Source organism: Coturnix japonica, chromosome 4, assembly GCF_001577835.2.
Source record: "Coturnix japonica isolate 7356 chromosome 4, Coturnix japonica 2.1, whole genome shotgun sequence".
In the NCBI taxonomy this organism is placed as follows: domain Eukaryota; kingdom Metazoa; phylum Chordata; class Aves; order Galliformes; family Phasianidae; genus Coturnix; species Coturnix japonica.
The window spans coordinates 48181487-48203618 of record NC_029519.1 but is presented as its reverse complement, the minus strand read 5'-3'; the positions used below and the strand labels follow the sequence as shown (position 1 = coordinate 48203618).

Genomic DNA, 22132 nt, shown 5'->3' with positions numbered 1-22132 from the left:
CTTTGCATCACAGGGAGTGGGATATGTCTACAGAAAAACCCTTCTTTCCTGTGCATGTTGGCCCCGCACAGCAGGCGAACTGCTGGGCAGGCTGAAAGGGAAATGGTGAGGTTCCTTTTGCTAGGAGATAGGCAGCACTTCCCCGCTTCCCCAGAGCCTGTGTCCATGCGTTGCTTCTGCGCTGCATGGCTCAGAGACCTGGAAATGTGGGAATGTTCGAGCTGCTGGACAGAGCCCAACACAAGCGGATCAGCTGTGATGTCTTTTGCTCTCTCAAATAAATGCGGTTAGTTTGCTGTTCGATTTTGTTTTATATCCTTCCAGCACTGGGGAAGTATCCTGTGGTTGAAGACGTTCCCCTCTGCCCAGAGCTGAAACCCGCTGTCATAACAGAGAGAAAGCTATTTTCACCACTGTCAGAAGAAGCATCCGGCATCTGAGATAACAGCTTCTGAAAGAGCACAGAAACTGTTATCAGTTTTGTCTTTTTAACACAGGCAGCTTAAATAACTTCCACCCTCATTTCAGGGATGCTCATTGGGGATTGCTGTTGCCAAGGATGGCTTAGGGCCTTCAGGTGGACAGAGAAGACACGGTGTGCTAACAGAAAAAGTTGAGCCAGCGTTTTCTAGTTGAATGTGATAAAAATAAAACAGAGGCAGCAAAATGCAAAAAATCCTCATTGAAGGCAAAAACCAGCCCAGTCTCATACAACAGCAAACAGTGCAACTAAATATTCAAGGTAGAAGAAGGGATGCAGCAGAGTTTAACAAAAGCCAATGCAATAATTTGATTACTTACAAATTACTTACGGCTTGTAAATATAATTTATGAAGTATTTATTGGTTATAGTTCACACAATTAGATGTCTCTAAAGTTATGAGCTAAGTGCTAGCAATGATACTCAGATTATTACTAAATATTATCCGTGGGTGGTTTTCATTGTATTATTACCAATAATATATTTATTTGTATTGCTTTATGAACTACTTAGGCTAAGAGAGAGAGATCGGCTCTAATTACACTGTGAATGTGTCAACAGTGTTTCACCTGAGGAACATCAAGGGTCTGCACAATGCCTCCATTGATGTAAGTGGGCATGGAACAGACTCCCCCGAGCAGTGGGCATAGGCCTGACCTGATGGAGTTGAAGGAGTGTTTGGACAGTGCTCCCATGCATAGAATTTGATTTTTGTGTGGTCTGTGTGGAGCCAGGAGCTGGACTTGACAATTCTTGTGGGTCTCTCCCTACTCAGGAAATTCTGTGATTCGATGAAGTTCATAAAAAGATTCCAATCTGACACTACAGCCTTTACATGTGGAAAAGCCTACTGTTCTTACAGCCTGGTCAATGTTCTGCCTGTATTCTTCCCTTTTATCCTTGAAGGTTCTCAGAAGACCTGGAAAATGCCTACACAACTGTTGCTTCCCCCACTGCAAGTAGCTGGCCTTGTTTCACCTGAGCGTGGTCTCTGCCATGCCCCAGTCACAGAGCTCAAAAAAGCAGCTGCTCCAGATATTAGAAAGATGACCCTACAGATGTACAAGGTGTAGTAGAATCTGTTAGGCAACTTCCAAAGCCCTTGAATTCACAGGGAATAACAATTTCAAGCACTCAACATGGGTAAGTTACATTGTACAATAATTTGTTGCAGAGCCACCCAGGTACATGTTAAATGGTTCTCAATGAACACCATTCTGAAAACATTTGGTTTTGTTCTCCCTGCCATGATTACTGACCTCACACAGATACCTTTATTCTTGCAGCGTACGTTTTATTTTTCTCCTCTGTGTCTCTTCTTTAACCTCAAAATCACTTTTCTAAAAGCTGCATTTAAGTGTGATTATTCCCTATTTGCACAAGTGTATCGCCCCTTAAAATCCACATTATTTTTGAGCAAGGAGAACTCACTGTTGGATCCCCCCATTCTTTTTTCTCGAGCGATGAAAGGAATGGGCCCCCACAAAGTCTCAGAATGATCCTACAACACAGCAGTCGCTAAGACAGTGAGTGTAATGTAGCTTCTCCAACAAAAACACGAGAGGAGGTTAAAAAAAAATGTAGGTGGGTATTTGTCATTACAGCAGGCTTATCGAATAGAGCTAGCAATGAATGTGGGGTGGTACCCCATGTATGTCTTTGTACACCTAAACTTCAAGTCTGTGGGAATTTCCAAAGTGCAAAAGGCACAGAATCAAAGTCAGAATTATTTGTAAACATGGGATAGATGAGATTTATATAACAGGCTACTGCAAATTTATGAATCCAGGAAAGGAAATAATTACAAAGGAAATTGAAGTTAAAAATAGTCGTGAACCGCTAAAAAGCCTCTGCTTTCACCTCTTTCTCTGGCAACGGCGTGTTCCACCCACTTGCTGTGTGCCAGTTCGTTCTTCCAGATAACCAGTAGGGCCAGTAATGGGAGCTCCAGTCTGAAAAAGAAACTTTACTTGGTGAATGCTTGTCATTATATGTTCAAAATAGGTTTTAGATTACTTAGACAAAAAGCTTATACAATTCGCCTGTACATGTAGCACAAAAAGTCTTCTAATAGCGTGTTTTGGTACAATGCACTTCCTTTGAGAGCAGAAATAACTAAAAATAAGAGAAATTCAAAAAATGACAACTAAAGCTAACCTACAATCTGATGAAATTTAGTTCTATCAGGACACCATAAAAGGTAATCAGCAAGACACAGCTGCAATGCCCACTGTACTCCAGGCAGCTTTTTAGACAGCCCTTTCTCTTTTATGTAACAGGCTCCACTCTTTCCTCCTTTCTTTGCATTCTTTGCATTTGGGCCCTTCATAGCAAGGGCTGATTGCTATGCTCCCTTCTGTGCTGCTGTGAGCCAGGTGTCCTCAGCATCTGCAGCTGGAGATCTGTGGACAGCAAGCCAGGTGCCTTTGTGCTAGAAGAGGTTTGGGACTTGCGCTCTGGGTATCTTGGTTGTGGTGTGCCTCTGGGATCTGAAAAGGGAACAGTCAATCATCTCTATTCTAGAGCACATTTTAAACCTAGCCACAGTTTGCCTCTGAATCATCTTCTACTTTGTAGAACGCTTTTTGTGTTCAAAGTAAGAGGGTGTTGATAATAATGTGATATTGTAGAGCTGTGACACATGAACATTGAAGGAAATGACTGCTTAACTTACCTATCAGGCATTTATTCATAGGGTTAAAGACACCCAATAAGGCACGGTCTATATCATTAATACAGATAGACAAACAGTATGAGGAGACAGGCTGAAGATGTAACCCCACAGCTCTGGATACTGACATCACCCATGGTGCGCATGGTGATGCTCACAGACACAGCAGGGGGCAGGGAGGAGGCGCAGGATCTGTGCAGGATCCCATGCACACCCAAAGCTGGGCACAGGTTTTTGATGTGTTCAGAAGATAGATCGCAGGAAAACAGGAAGTTTCAGGGACCATAGTAAGAGCAATAACTTCCTCAGTAGCAACCATACTCTTAATACTGAGGAAGTTGTAATCCATACCAAGAAAGGAAGCTGCAGCACCATTAGGCTTCCGGAGTGCCCATCTAGTGAGCAAAGTGGAAGAAAGTTGAGGAAGAAGGATTTCAAAATGACCTGTGAAGGATTTTGTGGAAGACTTGTACAAGGTGTAGTGTAAGTGACACTCACTGCTGTTTTAGTAATTGCCAAGACCAAAGCATTTAATATGTTACCACTAAGCTAAAGCAAGAGTGTTTCTGGGCCTCTAACTGCTGCCTTTTGACTTATGCTGTAGGAAGCTTCTGCAGATTTTGTGGATGAAGGAGAAGGATGTTTATTTTTATACAATTATGCCTAAACTCCGTGTTTGTTTTGAATGCAGTTGGAATGAACTCTTATAGTAAACACTGATGTCATTCAGAGATAGCGTAAACCAAGCAGAACTTCTGTTTGTACACTCACTTCTCTGTTCTCTTCTAAGTGCTCACTACAGCACAGCTGGAGATAGAAGGCAGTTCCATAAAGCACTGCTCCTGCTTTTTCCCTGCTGCTCTTGGTCCAAGTGAATGAAGCCTAAGCTGTAAGAAGTTTGCATCTGCACTTTGGCAGCCTCCTGTGCTATTGAGCACAGCATCAAGAAAACAATTTCCCAACCATATTGCTAGAGAGCTCCGTACAAGAGGGTTGTCTGACAAAAGCTATTCAATCTAATCATAAGAAGATTCCTTACAGTTTCTTGATTAAATGAATTGTCCCCTAAAGCAACTGATGACAATGAGTCAGCTTCTAGCTCCTTGACTGTAGATGTGTGATCCTGCTTACCCTGCTGGCAGGAGACTTTTGCAGCCCTTTGATGCTTTTGGGAGTTTCAAGGTCCTGTCAGCTAAAGCAGTGACTATTCACTTCCCTGGAAACTGCAGTAGTATCCTGCTGCATTATAAGGGTAAACTGTAATCCAAGAAATGAGATTGAAAGTTTCTAGTCACATTTTTTATTTTGCTAAATAGTGTCATGTGCCCAGAAGCTTCCAGTTTTGTATAAATTCTGTCAACGTCAAAATTAGCTCAATTTCAAACCTTGGAACACATTAATCAAAGATAAAACATATAAATTAGTAGATACAGGAGCTTTTAGTATAATGTTCCAATAGGTGTCTTTGGCTGCAAAACAGAGGAGGTAAAAATGGATTTAAAGAAGGTGCTTTCACTTGACTATTCCTCATTCCTAAAACATAAAAAGTGAAGCAACAACAGCAACAAAACAGACAAACAAAAAACCCTTGGATAAAAATAAGCATTGCATAAAGATAAACACCCTGAGGCAAACAGGAGTGTCACCTCATTAAAAGAAAGGTAGAGGACAGTGTTATAATTTTCCTCAACTTAAAGGTTACATGCTGAAATAACATTTATAAAATCTCTTTTCATTTCCCAGGTTGATAATTGGAGATGCAACATCATACACTGCAAAGAATTAAGCATGACTGATTCTAGATCATGAAAAAAAGCTGGGCAAGCTTGAAAAGCTCTTCCCCAGGGACAGCATTCCAGGCAGGGCTGATGGTGCTGTGTGCATGCACATGATGCCATCACAAGCTGCTTGTTTCCCCAGCAAAGTGAGTGAGACTCTGGTACAACCCAGAGGGGACGTAGAGGATGCAGTGAAAGAAACCCTTGGCCTTGCTCCCCTCCACGAATTTTGAGTCTAGATAAGGCAGTCATCTTGTTATACTCCTCCTTAGGTGTCTAATCATATTACAATACATTGTATTTCACCTGTTAGCCTCAAGACACCTTGCAAATGGCTGGGTGTGTCAGGAGAAGCTCTCTTGTTCTTCAGATGTGAATCACTGACTGGATAGTAAAAGGCAAAGGCAAACAATCAAGTCCAATCTGAGAGTTGATGTTCATGTGGGTAACATATCTTGAAGCTCTGATCATCTGCGTACCCTTTCAGAAGTAATTTCTACAAATAAATTTCAAATGTCAAGTATATTTCGTCATTTAGCATCAGCATATGGAAGGAAAAGTTGAAAGAAGCAATCAACGGTCATTTCTTACTGGGAAGAAAATGAAGGGAAAAATCCTTACTGAAGAAAAAAGAAGCCACAGGAAAGTATTGTGAGCTGATTTGTGGACACTCCCCCATAAGGTCACAGGAGGTAATGGAAGGAATGAAACTGGTGATGGAAATCAGCAACACAGACAAACATCCAAAAAAACGCAATCTTCAAGGGAGCAGCAGGCAATCAGGCAGGGGTTCTGTGAGAATCCACAAACCTCATGGCAGTGCTAAAATAGGATAGCCATCCCATCTCACCCACATGCAAAAGAGCCCAGCACCCAGTGCTCCATCACCACCAGCTACAGTTTGAGCACACTCAGCCCCAGGCTTTGGCAAGAGCAAGTGAAAACTGGGTTTATTTGGGCAGGGTTGGATGACGCTGGCTGAGAAGCATCCACCCCTCAGTGTGAAAGTGGAAGGAGCTGAACTTTGAACTCTGAGACAGGCAGTATGAACATGAAATAAGACAGTGGCATGTTGGACTTAAGCTGGCCTTTATATAAAAGTACTGCACAGAACAACTTGTGTTCTTGATTTTATCTGTTCCACGAGTAGACTCTAAGGCTCTGCTTTTCCTCCCTACCACTGGAGCTGCATTAAGGCCCAGCAATTTGGCCATCCGGGCTCCTACATTTTGATCCTGGTAATTTTAAATGGTGGTGTGACCCTAAGAACAAAAACAATTTCCCCCTCACTGTATTTTGGTTGTTCTGGGACACCTTCTGCCCTGTAATCAATAAGAGTTTAAAAATAAATTTATGTTGTGCTTTTCAAACATAAAAATATTTTCCCGAGGAGAAAGTGCAAGTTTCTTTTACAGAGAGGGTAAATATTTGTGCCCCGTGTGAAACAAATAGGTTCAAAGCAGCGGAGGGGTAAATATTATTGCTCGAGTGATCTCCGCGCTGTCTCTTCTCTAGCCAGGAATGTATTAATGTCAAAGCTTTCCTTCCTCCCCTGGTGCCACACCAAGGCCCACCTTCCCCAATGCTGCTGCTGACCCACAGGGGCAACACACAGACCCCATAGGGACAAAGCATGGGGCGGTGCCCCAAGTGCTCCTGAGGCAGCAGGGGAGTGAGGTGGGAAGGTGACCTGCGTGATGAGAACCAAAGGCACGCCAACAATATTGTTATTGCTATTTGCAGCGTGATAGGAATGCGGTGAGAAAACACAAGAGGGCGAACACGTAAGGTAAGGATAATCCGGGCGGGACTGCCCACGGCTGAGACAAGGGCTCCTGCCTGGTGCGTTGGGGCAGCCCAGACCGGGGACATGGTCCTAGATAGTCCTATAGTACTATAGTACATCATAGTACATAGTACATAGTGCCAGAGGGCCGGGCTGCACCACACGGACCCTGCCCCTCACACCCTTAGCCCCGCCCACCGCGCATGCGCAACCCGCCTCCCCACCGGGCAGAGGAGCGGCGCTTTGCCCTCACACACGCACGCGCTCAGACGCCGCGGCCCGGCTCTTGCGATTGGCCGCGGAGAGCCCTTTCTTCCCGCCCCCTCGGCGAGCCGCCGCTCTGCCATTGGCTCCGCTAGCCGGCGGCGCGAGGCGATTGGCTGCGGGAGGGCGGCGCGGTGGGCGGGCCGGGCCGGGCCGGTGTCCGCCGTTAGGTGAGGTAGGGCCCGGGATGTCGCCGCCGCTTCCGGGTTCCTAGTGGAGCCGCCGCGGACGGCGATGGCGTAAGTTTGGGGCGGCGCTGCGGGGTGTCCAGAGCGGCTGTGATGGTGCCGCGGTACCGGCCTCAGCCACAGCACCGCGGTGACCCGGGCTGGGCCGTCTGCTGTGCTGCGTTACGGGTGGGTTGGGGGGTGCAGCGGGGCGGGCTGCCCGAAGGAGCCGTGAGTGGCACACAGGTTATAGCTGCGTGTTGGTGTCACCATCTCTGCGTGCAGTGACCGGTTGGGCCAGAAGTGTTTGCCACTGGGAAGCGTGGGGAGAGCAGGAAGGGACACGCCACGAATGTATGCAAGGGGGTGTTGGGATAAGCGTGGGCAGCAGCTTATCCCAAACAGGGTTTGAGGTCCCACTTTGGCAGTGGGCTCCAAATGGACTCTTGCCTCAGGGTGAGGCCTGTGTGTGTGTTTGTGGACACATCAATGCAGGTGTGGACTTTGGTTGTGAACACTGTTGGGTTGGTTGAGTGTACACATCTTTCTGTGTGCCATGTCGGAGCACATGTCTTATGAGTGGCACCCAGGGGTCTGGAGAAGAGAAGGCTCAGGAAAGACATTGTGACTCTGCAGCTTCATGGAAGGAGGCTGTGGTGAGGTGAGGGGTTGGCCTCTTCTCTTGTGTAACTAATGATAAGGCCACGGTAGAGGCCTTAAGGGGAGGTTCAGGTTGGATATTAGGAAAAATTTCTTCCCAGGAAGAGTGTTAGTGCACAGGCTGCACGAGGAGGTGCGGGAGTCACTGTCCCTGGAGGTGTTAAAGGGCTGACAATAGCAGGACATGGGGAAATGGTTTTAAGTTCAAAGAGGGAAGATTTAGGTTGGATGTTAGGGGGAAGTTCTTCACTAGGAGAGTGGTTAGGCCCTGGAACAGGCTGCCCAGGGAGGTTGTGGATGCCCCGTCCTTGGAGGTGTTCAAGGCCAGGTTGGACGGGGCCCTGGGCAACCTGATCTAGTAAAGGTGTATGTTTGGTGGCCCTGCCAGGCAGGGGGGTTGGAACTACATGATCCTTGAGGTCCCTTCCAACCCGGGTCATTCTGTGATTCTGTGTTCAAGGAACGTGGAGATGTGACACTGAGAGAGATGGTCAGGGGTGTGACAGGGGTGGGTTGATGGCTGGACTGGATGATCTTAGTGGTGTTTTCTGACCTTATGCTTCTGTGTTGAAGGAGCGCACTCTTTTTGGGTAGGCAGTTGGAAACTGTGGCATGTGGAGTGTGTGTCAGCTGCACTTGGGTAACTGTCCCTTTACATAATGGTGTCATTAGGGAATTAAGCTAAGAGTTTACTGTTCTTTTCACGGGCAGCTGTGGACTTTTCCTGTGCTGAGATGGTGCTTTCCTCTACCAACTGATCTTCTTCTATAACTTCTTATTGCACTTGTTGCTGTGCCAAAATGTTTGGGTTGGCTCCAGGCTGGCACAGATGCTACTGAACATCCACTTTTAGCTCACAAAAGGATGATGGGATAGGTGGTAATAACATTCATTTTCAGTTTTGATTTCTAGCAGACTGCTCCCTTTTTTCCTTATAATCTGATGATGTGTCAGAGGAGAAACTTAGAGGAAATGCTTTGGGAAAGATACATAAGAAGCTATTTCATGGAATATTACAGAGGTACAGAGGTACAGTGCTGCTGTGCGGGCCTAAAAAAGAGGAAGACAAGAAGTCAGTCATTTTGTTGAGACTGCATCAAAAAAGGCTTTGTTTTTTTTCTAAATAGAGTATACACAAGGGAACTTCTAACAGTAAAAGTACACAAGCCTTTAGGTTCCCTTGTGGTTTTGTTGTTTTGCTTTTTTTTTTTTCCTTTTAAGCATCAAAAGCTGCCAACATTAGTGACCAAACAACTTTCCCATGAGGTAGTTTGGGAGACATGCTTAGATAATTTCCCTCCCACCCCCATATTAAAAGTAGTATGAAAACTGCTGGACCAGGAGCTGGGTGGTGCAAGGAGTGTTATCTCTTGATTGCCACAGCAGAAGTTTCTTTAATTTCACATGTATTATAACCGATGTCCTGTACTTTAAAAGAAATAGTAAGAAGAAAATCTATACTTCTGTTTCTTTGTTTTTTTAAGGGCAGAGGGTATCATCTGTCATGGTGTTTTGTTTTTTCTAAAGATAACTTTTGTGTACCAAAAGCATTGGTGTTTCAAAGGGTTTGAAGTAAGAAATACATCAATTCAGACACTGTTGGATACCTAATCATTGGATTAGTGATAACAATAATCTTTTTCATTGTACTTTTTTGGATGTGATACATGTCTAAGCTACTTAAACCAGGTTTTTGTTTTGTTTTTCCTCCTTCTCTCAAGAGTGTTAACATTTAATATATTTGCTTCTTTGGTGGTTGCGAGTTCTCTTCTAGATAAAGCAAATCTTATCAGGTAGGCAGCTGTAAAAAATGATTTTTATATCTTAGAGCTCTTCAATTCTGATTGAATTCATTACTTAAGTAAACATATTTACTACTGTGGTGTGAATTAGCTGCTACCATCCACACAGCAGTCTGACAAGGTGTGTCACCTGTTTCTGTTTGAGGCTGTAGCGCAGCTTGTTTACATCTTACTGCTTGTTAGTTCAAGCACACCAGCAACTTTCTTTCTCTTCCTTCCTCTTTACTGCACTTGCTGGTTCAGATCAGTTGAGCTTCCTGGGCTGGCTGGGGACTAGTTGGAAGTCACTGGACTCAGCTGGAATGTTTGGGGATAGCCAAGGTTGGCAGCTCTGCATTCTGTGAGGTGTACCAGAGGTGCATCCAGGTGTTGACAGCATCGCTGTACCATCTGTGGCAAGTTCACTTGAGGTCTGTTGACATTTGTAGGGCTTCTTTCTGACATCACTCAGTTATCTCACACTATCACAGTCTCATGCAGGTTGGAAGGGACCTTAGAGATCATCGAGTCCAACCCCCAGGATTCGAGCCTCTGTGTAGCAGAGCGGCACTTCTACCACTTGCGCCACAGGGGGGATTCAAACCTGGGCCTTGGTGTTGGAAAGCAGTGTTCCTACCTATCTGAAGCTCTCATTTTGTACCAGGTATTCCTGGAGACCCTTTTAGAGAAAGCAAGGAATGAACAGGGCACAGAAATGCCTTTTCTTTGCTTTTCTATAAGGAACCATGTACTACAGATATGAAGCATCCATGCATATTGTCTAAATACATTCATTTAGACTAGCAGGATTTACCTCCTGTTGTTCAGCCTGTTGTCTTGAGTGTAATTGTAACTCTACCTTCTAGCAAATACTATAGAAATCGAGAGTTGAGTGTCTCAGAGTGGAAATTAACTTTAAATAATGAGGAAGCAAATGTGCGCTTTATTTTAGGAAGCTGATTTTGCTTTTCATATTTGCTTAACAAATACCCAGTAAGCACTTAATTTCTGTGAAAACATAAGCAATACCCATCGTGAATTTAAGTTGCTATTTCATCTCCCCCATACATTTTAGTAATAATAAGGGTTTTGTTGGTGTTGTTGCGGGGGTGAAGTCAGAGTGTGATAAAGGATCTGGGTAGCAAAACTGTTGGATCTGGGCTTCATTTTTTTGTGTTTTTCTTTTTTTGCCTCACCTGTCCAGCTTTTGGGTTGGCTCCTGTCTCACTTTTCAGGAGTCAATTCTTATATATGTATATTTTCTGTGCATTTTTTATGATGTTGTTCAAGCAGAGGTTTGTCTCAGGGTTAAGTGTTAACATGTCACCCTGTGGTTAATCTAGTTTACTGATTTATGGCCTCAAGTTGTGCCAGGGCAAGTTTAGGTTGGATACTAGGAAGAACTTCTTTACAGAAAGGGTAGTTAGGTACTGGAATAGGCTCCTCAGGGAGGTGGTTGAATTGCCGTCCCTGGATGTGTTTAAGAGCCGTTTGGATGTGGTGCTCAGGGATATGATTTAGTGGAGGGTTGTTAGAGTTAGGGTACTATGGTTAGGCTGCGGTTGGACTTGATGATCTTCAAGGTCTTTTCCAACTTGGGTAATTCTATTATTTGGTGTATGATTCTATGATTTGGTGTAACTGAAGTGTGTTTATAGATAGTTGTTGCTGCTTTTGAGTGATTGGCTTTTTAGGAACGGTGTATTTGCCAGGGAATACTGGATGCAGGCTGGAAATGAGATGCATCCCCTCAGGTCTGCAAGATTACTTACCTCATTTTCCTTCGCTTACATCTTTTTAGTACTGAGAAAAATTGAATAAGTTGTGACTTAATAATAATTATTATTTTGAATCTATTAGGTGAATGTTTCTCCTATACATAATGACCTTCTGACCAGGAGGAGCAGGTCTGGAGTAACAGGGAAGCCTGACATCTGCAGGTGCCTCTAAACATGAGCCTGGGAAGCAGGCCCCAGTGTTCCAGTGTGCCATCTCAAACAAAGCTCTGACCTTCTGTCTGCCTGTGTTCCACACATCTCATCTGTGGGCAGATGGCTGCACAACACCTTAAAGGGCTGCCATGACAATGAGTACTGTGATTCTTCCACTTTGGTGCCTTCAGACTCTGGCCTTTCTCCTTTCATCCTCTGAGGAGGAACTTAATGAACTTTTTGTATGCGTTAATGTGGCATGCGGTCATGAAAGTCAGAAGTGATGTACTGAATAGTAAGGCTGTGTTTAAATAAAGTATGTTGTGGTTCTGGAGCATGTTCTTTGTTTAATGAGAGCATCATCACAAGACAGTGGAAACCTTGATAAAATGCTGTAAATAAATGCAGAAGAGCTACATGTGTATTTCTGGGTTTCTTGTCCGTGCTGCTGTTTTCTGCCTGATGCTGGCAGGCTGTAAGGATTGCTTCCCACCCATCCTTGTGCCTCCCAGAGCTTAGGAAAGCACACTGCTCCTGTGCAATAGTGCCCTAACAGTTTACATTTAAGCTACAGGTACAGCAAGATATTGGTCAGTGCTCCTGCAAACTGCAGCAGTTGGGTTGCACTCTTGTTGCGCTGCAAAGCGACTTTGGCCTTAAGAATGTACGTAACAGCTGGACACTGAGAGTAGCTGCTATGTGTCCCCAGAAGACTGCACTACTTCCTCTCGATGCTGCTGGTGATCCTCATCCCTCCTGTCTGTCCTCCTTTGCCATATAAATGCACAAGGTTGTGTTAAGCTAATTCACGTAGGTGAAATTGCTTTGTAATCGAAATGAGCTCCTGTGCCCCTGAGATCCACGTACATCCAGTACAGTGCTGCCTGTTCTGGATACCAGCACTTCCACCACCGTGCTGCTCCCTCCTCAAAGGCCTCAGCTGAGGTCAGTGGGGTCAAGCATCAGCGTGCAGCTCCAAAACTTGCCACCGATGTCTGACAGGGGATTACTGGGCTTAGCTGTGTGTGAACTGCAAGTGTTATCCAGAAAACGTCCAAGGATATCCAGCCTATGGGTGAGGTAGTGATGTGAAAAAATGATGGATGTGGACTCTAAGTAGGTAATATCAGGATCCCATGGCTTCCAGCCTCTGAGTTGTCTTGCTACAATCTTAGGGCCATAACCATTTTGAGTATCCTGTCTTTGTATCGTGTATTGTTGGCTTTGTTTCTTTGGAAGTATTTTAGGAAACGTATGATTTCCTGAATTGCCAGGAATTTCAATGGTGATCTCTTAAAAATTCTTGGGGGCATAGTGTTGTCTGTTAAGATGATCCTTATTTTTTGGCAGTGCTTTTACTGTGGCCTTGATCACAAGAATAGAATTTGGTTATTTTTTGTGAGTAAGGGAGAAAAAAAAGGTTTTCTTTCGTCCATGCTGCAGTGTGTTCATCAGTTTCTCCAGTTCTTCTGCCATTCACAGACCCAGGGCTCCCAAAGGCAGCTTGCAGAGCATCCTTTACTATGATGGGGTTTTCATTAAGGTATTGTGATGGTCTTACAGCACATGGCAGTGTCATCATGTGATTTAATTAGCCATTGTAACGGCTCTTCTAAAACAAGGGCTTCTTTTTAAGAGATGTTTGTGAGTCACTCTGCTTTCCCCTGTCTGTAAGGGAGCTAAGTTAGTGGCCACTTCCCTTTAGTTATTTATAAACATTTATCAGGTCCCTCCTCAGTCTTCTTTTCCCCAGGCTGAACAGACCCAGGTTACTGAGCCTTTCCTCGTACAGGAGATGCTCCAGACCTTTATCATCTTTATGGCTCACTGCTGAACAACTTCTAGGAGATCCTTGTCTTTTCTTCAGCCCAGGTCCCTCACCACAGAGCTCCTCACCAGCACATCATAGTTCCAAGGTACTTTACTTATAGAACTAGGAGAGAAACAAACGTGCTGAAGGCGAGTATTTCCAACTTCTCCTTCCATGCTTTGTTCTCAGGTTATAATACCGAGAGATGGTATGGATACCACAGGAAAGACTGGATAAATACTAGTTCTTTTGCTTTTTCACAGATGATGTGCTTCTTATGTTCTTTTGCTCTGGATGGAAGGCGTTGGAGACTTCACATAGACAGGAAATAAATTCTTTTTTTCTTGGAGGCTGAATGTTGACAGCAAGACCGGCTGCCAGGAGCTGGAGGGTGGTTAAAAAAAAGGAAGAATTATTTCTCTGTAAGAAGGCTTGACAGCTTATGTCCAAGGGAAAAAACTTCAAATGAAACTAATACAAGAAAAATACTGCCGTGTGATTACAAATGCTATTGAGTTGAGCTACTCCCTGTTAATCATGCTTAATTAATATAACCCACTTGTGAGGTGATTTATGGGTGGCTTGAATAAAGGCGTAAGATCAGAAGGACTGGTTTTCCACGCTCTGTGTAACAGCAATGCTGTGTAGTCAGTTTTTACAGTGACTAATGCAAATCCATTGTGAAGCAAGGGAATTAGCGGGCATGCTGGATTAATAGGCTGTGGAAAGTTTTTGTCACTCTCGATTAGTTGGGAGTGCAGCCTTGAGCCTTTCTTTCCTTCAGGGCTGCAGGGTTTGCGCTGCAGGCTGTGTGCACGATGCAGTGTCTGTAGGATGCCACATGGCAGCTGCCTTGAGCTGTGGGCAGAGCTGTGTTGAGTACTGATACCTTGGCACAGTCCTGTGCTGGTTTGGTCTTCATCCCCACCTGATTTTGTGTACACATGTGGTTGCACACGTACTTGCCCAGGCAGAAGATATGTGGACAGAGCAGACCTCTGCTTCTCAGAGGAGGTAGCTGTACTTCCGTGATACCTCCTCAGGACAGGAGGTCTAACTTGTTGCTTTTCTGAATTAGATCTTGGCTTAGTGCAGCTCACAATAGGAATGAAAACCTTGGATCAAGTTCAGCTGCCTTTCAACCTTTGGGCTTCTGCACGTACCCATGAACAATTTGATGCTTCCATGTTCTGACATAAACACCTACTTCTTTCTTATGTATAGAAGGAAATCACCTTTCTCCGCTTATTTACTGAAGGAAGCAATCAAACATGAGCAAATGCTTCAGTTGGTCTCCATTTGTTCAGGAGCTGGAAACTGAACTTGTGAATCTCTGTTCTGGGCTATGACTTTTTTGCTGGTACAGGAAACTGCCTTCTTTTCTCTCCTGTGTTGCCCAGAAAAGTCAGGAGTAGGTTTATAAAATGCTTGAGTACATGAATAGAGATTTGAACTAAAATCACCTTTAGAGAGTGGTTCATCTCTTCAAGAAATAGCACGTATCCTTTTTGTTTTCAAATAATCTGGTTGCTGTTCTGCATATAAAAATGAGTATAAAATCCATGAGTTACTGGGGGGTTCGGTTGCTATTATGTGCTGTAAGAGCAGTCAGGCTACTAAATTTAGAGAGCATAGTCTGAGATGTTGTTGATCTGCAGTCTGGTTTAGGTAGGCACCTACCTGGAAACAGTTTCAGCAGACAGCAGTGTTCTGCTCTGTATTTCTGCTCTAGAGGAGAAGGGATTTCACAAAGATGCCACTGAAGGAACAAAGCAAATTCATGTTTGTGTGAAGCAGGCTGTCTAGGACTGTTTAACATGGCGCATTCTTCTGCGCAGTGTAATATACTTAGAACTATTTTATTTTATTTTATTTTATTTTATTTATTCATTTATTTATTTTTTCTTCTCCTTCAGTTCTACAGGTGCTGGTACAAAAACAATTTAGCGATGGATCAAAGAAAAAATGATAGCTTTGTCCCAAGTATCACACAGTTGGAAGACTTCTTAACAGAGCATGACTCCAATGTTGTTTGGCTGTTAGTAGGTAAGGTGAATTTATGCTGTTTTGGTTAAGTGGTTGGTTGGGTTTTTTGGTGTACTTTTAAACATGCTTCACAAAATGTTCACCTTGCCAAAAGACATCAAAGCATTGAAAATAGCTTTTTTTTCTTGTCATATGACTATTAAGTGATGTACAGCATCGTCCTGGCGAGACATATGGAAATTCTAAGTGTAATCAACATGAAAATAGCAGAAGTCACCGTGCTGACAGTTGCTTGTGATAAAACAAGTGATGGATGTGGAACTGATTTGAAAAAATTGTCTCCACAATCATTGAATGAAACCTGGATATGCTCAGGTTGTTCACCAGGTGTAGAAGTGTCAATGGCAGACAGCAGTATGTTTTCTTACTCTGATTTTTCACTCTTCACAGCGGATTCACAAAGCAAACTAAGTAATACTACTTAGTAAGTATGTAGAATATAAACAATTCTGTACATCAACTATAAGTTAAATCAAAAGCTTTGTTTAGCTTTCTTACTTGTTTGTATGTTTCAAGGAAGAGCGAGTGAGAATTCAAGAAATTATCTATTCTGCTCCCTTCTTCTAAGGTCAGATAGACCTGTGAGCAATTATATAGTTTTGGGGAGCTGTTGATCTCTTAATTTTTAAGAAGCTGCCTAGTATTCTAAAAGCAACGACAGAAACAAAATCCTGGTAGCCTCCCATTTACATGGTGTTTGGATGCAAAGATATTAATGTTTATTAACCGACCCAGCTGCAACCAGCCATCCTCTGTTTTCATATGCTGATCTGTGGCATCTTGTTATAACAGAACAAAAAAAGATGTCAGTAATTTATCTTCGCTTGAATCCTGAAACAGTGAAAGAGGTGATGAATTCTAGAGATGAACATGCTCTTCAAAGAGTTGATGCTTAGTTCTTGAATGATTTTAAAACGCAAAAGGTTTTATTCAGTTAGATGTTCCAGATGGAATTTCCAAAGCGTAACTTAAGCAAAGAGGCTTTTAAAACAAAGGAATATAATGAGAATAGTGGAGTTTATAGGATCTGTCATTTAGTAGCGGAGACCATATTTGTTGAGAGGAGAGAAAAGGGATAAAATCCAGGGCAGATGTGAGGCTGGTGGTAAAGACTATCAATTAAGACCATAGCACCTGGAAAATTGATTAGTTTGCTGATTTTTAAAAATTATTATTATTATTATTTTTCCTAGAATGTCACCTTGACATTCGTGGCTTTAGGTTAAGAGTCTAGTTGAACTTTAATCTCAATTTAAATTTTATGACTGGAATGAGACCCCCTTGAGTGTGAGTCATGCCGCCTTTCTCCCTGTACTGCCGAAGGAGCAGCAGTGAGCAGCTTGCTCATTTAAAAGCAAGGTGAGGTAAATGCAGTCCATGGTGTATGCCTTCACTGAATGCTATCATTAGTTTCTTTTCAGTAATTTAGTTTTAACCCTCCATTTCTTGTTTTCATGCAAGCACCTGTGCAAAATCTGAGATTCAACTTGCTCTGTATTTCAAGCAGCTTACTTGCCTGGGTGCATGAGCTGCTTGAGTGTTGGTCACGTTGAATCCATCTTCCAGGAAGGAAAAGACGAAGTTGTACAAGCCTTTCTCTTCTGTCTTTTCTCCTCACTGTCAAACCAAGCACAGGCATTGTTAGAAAGCAGTGGAGCGTCCAGTTGCAAAAAATTGAAGGTGTTTTTCTAAATATTTTTGTGTCAACCACCTGAAGTCTCTTCAGAGTGAAGGCGTACCCGGATGTTTTTCTGCACTTCAGTTTTCCCATAAAAAGAACAATAAATCTGAGTTAAATATGAAGTATATACAAATGGAAAACTTCTGTTACTTCTGTTATAAAGGTCAGTTAGTGTAATTAATAGAGGTATTATAAATGCAAATATTGCTGGATTTGCTACTCTGCTTCAGACGAAGCAGATTGGTAATTATCAAGTGTGAGTTAGAAGGAGTCTGTCCTCTGGCAGCTGCGTTCCTTTTGGGTTTGTCCTTCTGGAATCTTTGAGAACTGTTGGAGTTAGAAATAGGTTACCAGCTCTTAATCAACTAAAGTAAAAGTACTTTGGGGATTAACAGACCTAATTCTTTTTTTCTTGTTTTGTTTTAACACATTTTTCACTTGACTGCTGTTCCTTTTTTTTTTTTTTTTCTTCTTTTTTAACCTGTCATAGTTCATGTTTTAACTGTTGCCATCTTTCTATTAAGCCAAAGACTGATCTATTTTTCTCAGGCTACAAAAACTTGGGAAATAATTTCAGATTTGATAGTAAAATTTTCAGTGTTCAGGAAATCTAAGTTAGAGTTCGTGGCTTGGAGAAGGAACGTAGTATGGCTTCTGTGGGTCACTGAGAAAACTTTAAAATAAATGATTGTGTGGGATAATGCCAGTTATTATTTGATCTATGAAATGTAACTTATTGCATGGTAAGAAATGACACTGAAACATACGATTCCTGTGGCAGATCCTCAGTAGGCCAGTTTTTCAAACTGGGCAGTGGAAGAGCTGTGAAGAATCTGTACTTTTCTGAACTTGCCATTTTCCATTTTTCCCCTTTTCACACCTTTCATCCAAAGGTTCCATCAGTATCAGTTTTTTCCTTTTTTTTTTGGATTGTAGGAAGAACATTGTGCTTTATAGTTTTAATAGACAAGAGTTTTATAGTCTTAATAGGTAAGGCTTTTATCCAGGTCAGTATACTTTGAAAGTATTTTAATTCATTTTAATCTTTCAACAGCGACAATATTGTCTTGTGGATGGATTATCTACCTAACTTATTATAATTCCCGGAACATTGGACTAATTTTAACACTGGTTCTTAACAGACTGTATAAACATGGCTACATCCATATTGGTAAGTTATGATTACAGTAACGCTGTTCTGTGTTCATTTACTGCTTTTTATTATGCTTTTATTTGCTAAAAACCAACTGTAGCTAAAATCAAAGCATTCCCACATTAAAGGAATTTGGAAACAATCGGCTTGGATTTAATGTTTAAAAAAAAAAGTTCAATATGGTGCTCTAAGTGTAGGTAGAAACTCCATGGCAGAGGATTGGTATTTGAGCCTCCCTTAAGGTTTGTTCCAACTTGAGCCATTCTGTGAAAAACACCTAATTGTTCATGGATGTCTTATTTTATCTTAAAATTCACTTGATGTTGTTTTATTGACTGTTTTAGTCTTTATGCTTGAATGTGCATAAAATGTGTACATTTTCTATTACCTTTTCCAAAAGCCTGTAATCATAATAATCAGTTTCTGTAAAAGGAAGAGGTAGGCATGAGCCAGCCAAGATCTGCTTGAATTAGCCTGGTAGTTTGATGTTAAGGGGTGACAGTTTCCTATTCCCCAGTGCCTCTATGGGTGTTTATACAGCATCTGAAGCATGGTTAGCAACTGCTAGGGGGTTCTGAAGAAGCACACTCAAGCCTTGACTCCTTGTTATAGCAGTGTCCTTGTTTTCCAAAGAAGCTATTGGAACAACTAACGATATTAATCTGTACTAGGAACGTGCTATCTTGAATTTATGCTAGCTAGAACATTCCCATCAAAATCCATTAACTTAAATAAATAATAAAATTTAAAATACTTTTGAATAAGGTCAGTACAAATCACTTGGGCACTCACCCACATTTCAGAAATATCTAATTTTGAGACAAAGGGCTGTATCCCACAACATCACATTGATTGCACTTTTAACTTCCTTTCAGTTTATTCTTCCATGCCTTCCTCTCTCTGCTTTCTAGAATGACTGCTTTAGTTCTGGACGTTTAATGCAACTATTGATCATAAATATTGTGTAAATTTGAAATAAAATGATAGAAAACAACTTTACACATACCCATCTGCCTCAGAGCCAACCTCAGTGTGGCCTCAAGACTTTAAGAAATGTAATCTGAACTATTTTCACATCTGAATTTTTTGACAGCGATACAGAAAATCTTACCGTCTGCTATAAGTTTTTATTAAAATTTCAGTGTGAAATTAGTATTAAGTAAAGACAGCTAGACATAGCTGGCAAAACATATGGTGTTCTTCATGAACTTAATCAGTAAGGAGAACATAACAATACATTCCTGTGATTAACAGCTTGCCTTCAGTCTATTAATGTGATGGGTTTTTTTCGTTGTTTCTTTTGTTTTAACAAGTCATGGTTTACTTAACTATGTGTGACTGAACTGAAAAGCATTAGGAAAAATATAGGCTATTGGTCTGCCTTCTGGTCTTTTTGTATTTATTAATCCTTTTCTGCTGTAGACACAATTTGTCACTACAATTGTACCGAAAACTTGATAGCCATTTAAAATATGAAGAATTCTTCAAGCGAGAATCTTTATTTCCCTAATTAAAGTCTTGCATAAAATTGCTTGATACTAAAAACATTCAAAATATCTTCCTTAAGTTGTCTCCCAAGCTTTTCAAGGCGTGTAGGCATCACTGAGTGACTGATGCCTCTCTGGTGGTCTGTTGTGTTCATGGTTGGTGCCAAAACTGGCAACTCCTAGAGCTGTGTACTTTTTTGTCATGTATATTCTGACTTCCCATCTTCTCTGAAAGTTCGTGCCTTTTTGAAAGGAAATAAAGGAAAAGATACCAAGAAAACACAGTTCAGATAACTAAAGTGCCAATAAATTGAAGCTAATGCACTGTGATCTCTTTCACCTTAGGTTCCTTTTCGTTCTCTGTGCTGTCTGGAAAAGTCATGGTTCGCGAAATCTATTTCATCACAGAAGACATGTCTATCAGGTACAGATTTCCAAGGGAGTCATTGTTTTAATGTATATCTAAGTAATGTAATCAAAGTGCCATCTTACCAGTGAGTAATACTGGTATTTATAAATCCAAAAAATAAGCAGACTCTTTTCATCATAGTATTTTGACACTGTTAGGATGATTGAGATAGGCATGTTGTTTGCTGATTTGCTGCTTGCGCATTAATAGTTGAAATGGAGTGCTGGATAAGATTCTTGTTGACCTCAATAATTCTAAATGAAAATATTCTAGAGTTTGAAGAAAAGACATTTTAATGATGTCTTTTTACTTCATGCTTCTGCTCTTATGTCTTGAAGATTGATTTTGGTCAAGAAGTTTTCCTTAATACTGGAACTGGGAATAATTTGTTTAATGAACTGCAAAGTAGCAAATAGTTTATAACATTTTTCTAATCACAAAAGTTGGAAAACATTAAGTAGACAATGGGTGTAGAATTCGGTACAAGTTCAACTAATAGGGTAATTGTGTAATATTATACTGTGAGACATTGATTTCTTCATCCTTTGATATTACTTATACACTATTGAAACTGCAAATCTCTGTAGTGCACGAGGCAGAATGTCAAGAAACTGCTGAAAGAATTTTGGATGATTAATCTTTTAATTCCTGTTTTATGTACTTTAATTTAGAATCCAAGATGGATTTATCATATTTCGCTGGTGGAAAATGTACAACCCTAAACAGAAGCAGCATGGTAAGCATCTCAGAAAGGCTTCCAAGTTTAAATTCTGTTTACTTACTGTCTTCATAAAAGTACTTGCCCTGCACAATTGCATGCAAGTTGTTGATTTATTAGTATGTACCTGGACTATGTTGAAACGTCAGGAGGTAGGAGTTCTTTAAGCTGGCTCCTTGGTATTAAAACAACATAGTAAAATAAATACAGGATTTATAATCAAGGACTCAAACATTCTCAAGACAAACATGATTAATCTTAATAGTAGTCTTCATTAGCTGTAGTCTGAGAGTAATTGACTCTGTACTGAAGTGTATAACTATGATAAATAGAGCCTCTGCTGTTCTGAACTGATTTTAGTTTTCAAGATTTGCTATCGTGTCAGTATTTTAGTAAAATGTTACAGTGAGGGATGCTCAGTAGTTGATAGCCTGTCTTGCTGATAGCTGTGGTCATAGAAGTGAGCAAGTGATGAAAAACACATTTATTTTTCTTTCTTGTCCACAACTGAAGAGGGAGGAATAACACTGGGTAGAAGAGATTGATTATATCTGTGGAAAACGCTTTGAGAAAACACAAACAACCTTTGTGATGTGTTTTTAGACATTTATAGGTTGAGAATCTAGTTGGATAGGTGTCTCAAGTGCTGCCTCCCTTAACTTTTGAAGCATTGCAGCTCCATTGCTAGTTCTAGGAGGTACAGTAATAGAATTTGTATGTCACTGTGGATGCTAATTGAGAAGATGACTGGACTTTGGAGGGCCTTTCTCTCCCTCTGCCTCTCTTCTTTGGAAGTGGCCTCTAATGTTGCAAATTAAAGCCTCTTAGATTTGCCAGGAAGTTTGCACAGCTGTTGCTTATTCAGTACCAGCTCAACAGTGATAAGAGTAGTACGTGCATGTTATGCAGGTAAATATGAGACACCTTTCAAATTACTGATATAAATTGGAACAAGTTGCTCGCTTTCTTTTTATTGAGACATTACATGACAAGATGCATGACTCAAGTTCTTTATACAGTAAGATGAGTAATTCAGAAAGTAGAACTAACCCTTAAAGTTAATTATGTTCTCATAACTACAGGTTACTGTGCAACAGGTATTCATAGATTTTTTTTTTTTTGTCTGAATGTTAGAACATATTTCTCTAGTGGCTCAAAGAATGGAAAATAAATTGAACTTAGACACAGCTATTCTTACTGCACTGCCTTTAGTGGTATTTTTGCTAGTCAGTGTTTGAATGCTTTAATCATTACTGCTGGTACTTAAGATTGCCTAATTAGCAGACAAATAATCCAAGTAATTGAGAAG

General features: G+C 41.5%; 1 protein-coding gene across 11 annotated transcripts in view; it reads left to right on the top strand.

Moving 5' to 3' along the window:
* Positions 1 to 7086: 7086 nt before the first annotated feature.
* Positions 7087 to 22132, top strand: part of KIAA1109 (KIAA1109 ortholog) — a 99870-nt gene continuing 84824 nt past the window's right edge. For all 11 annotated transcript variants that reach the window (XM_015861881.1, XM_015861877.1, XM_015861878.1 and 8 more), the window contains exons 1-5: positions 7087 to 7219; positions 15246 to 15375; positions 18111 to 18227; positions 20042 to 20120; positions 20777 to 20841. In XM_015861881.1, the coding sequence (XP_015717367.1) occupies positions 15279 to 15375; positions 18111 to 18227; positions 20042 to 20120; positions 20777 to 20841 (358 nt within the window). In that variant the 5' untranslated portion in view covers positions 7087 to 7219; positions 15246 to 15278. The remainder of the gene's footprint in view (positions 7220 to 15245; positions 15376 to 18110; positions 18228 to 20041; positions 20121 to 20776; positions 20842 to 22132) is intronic.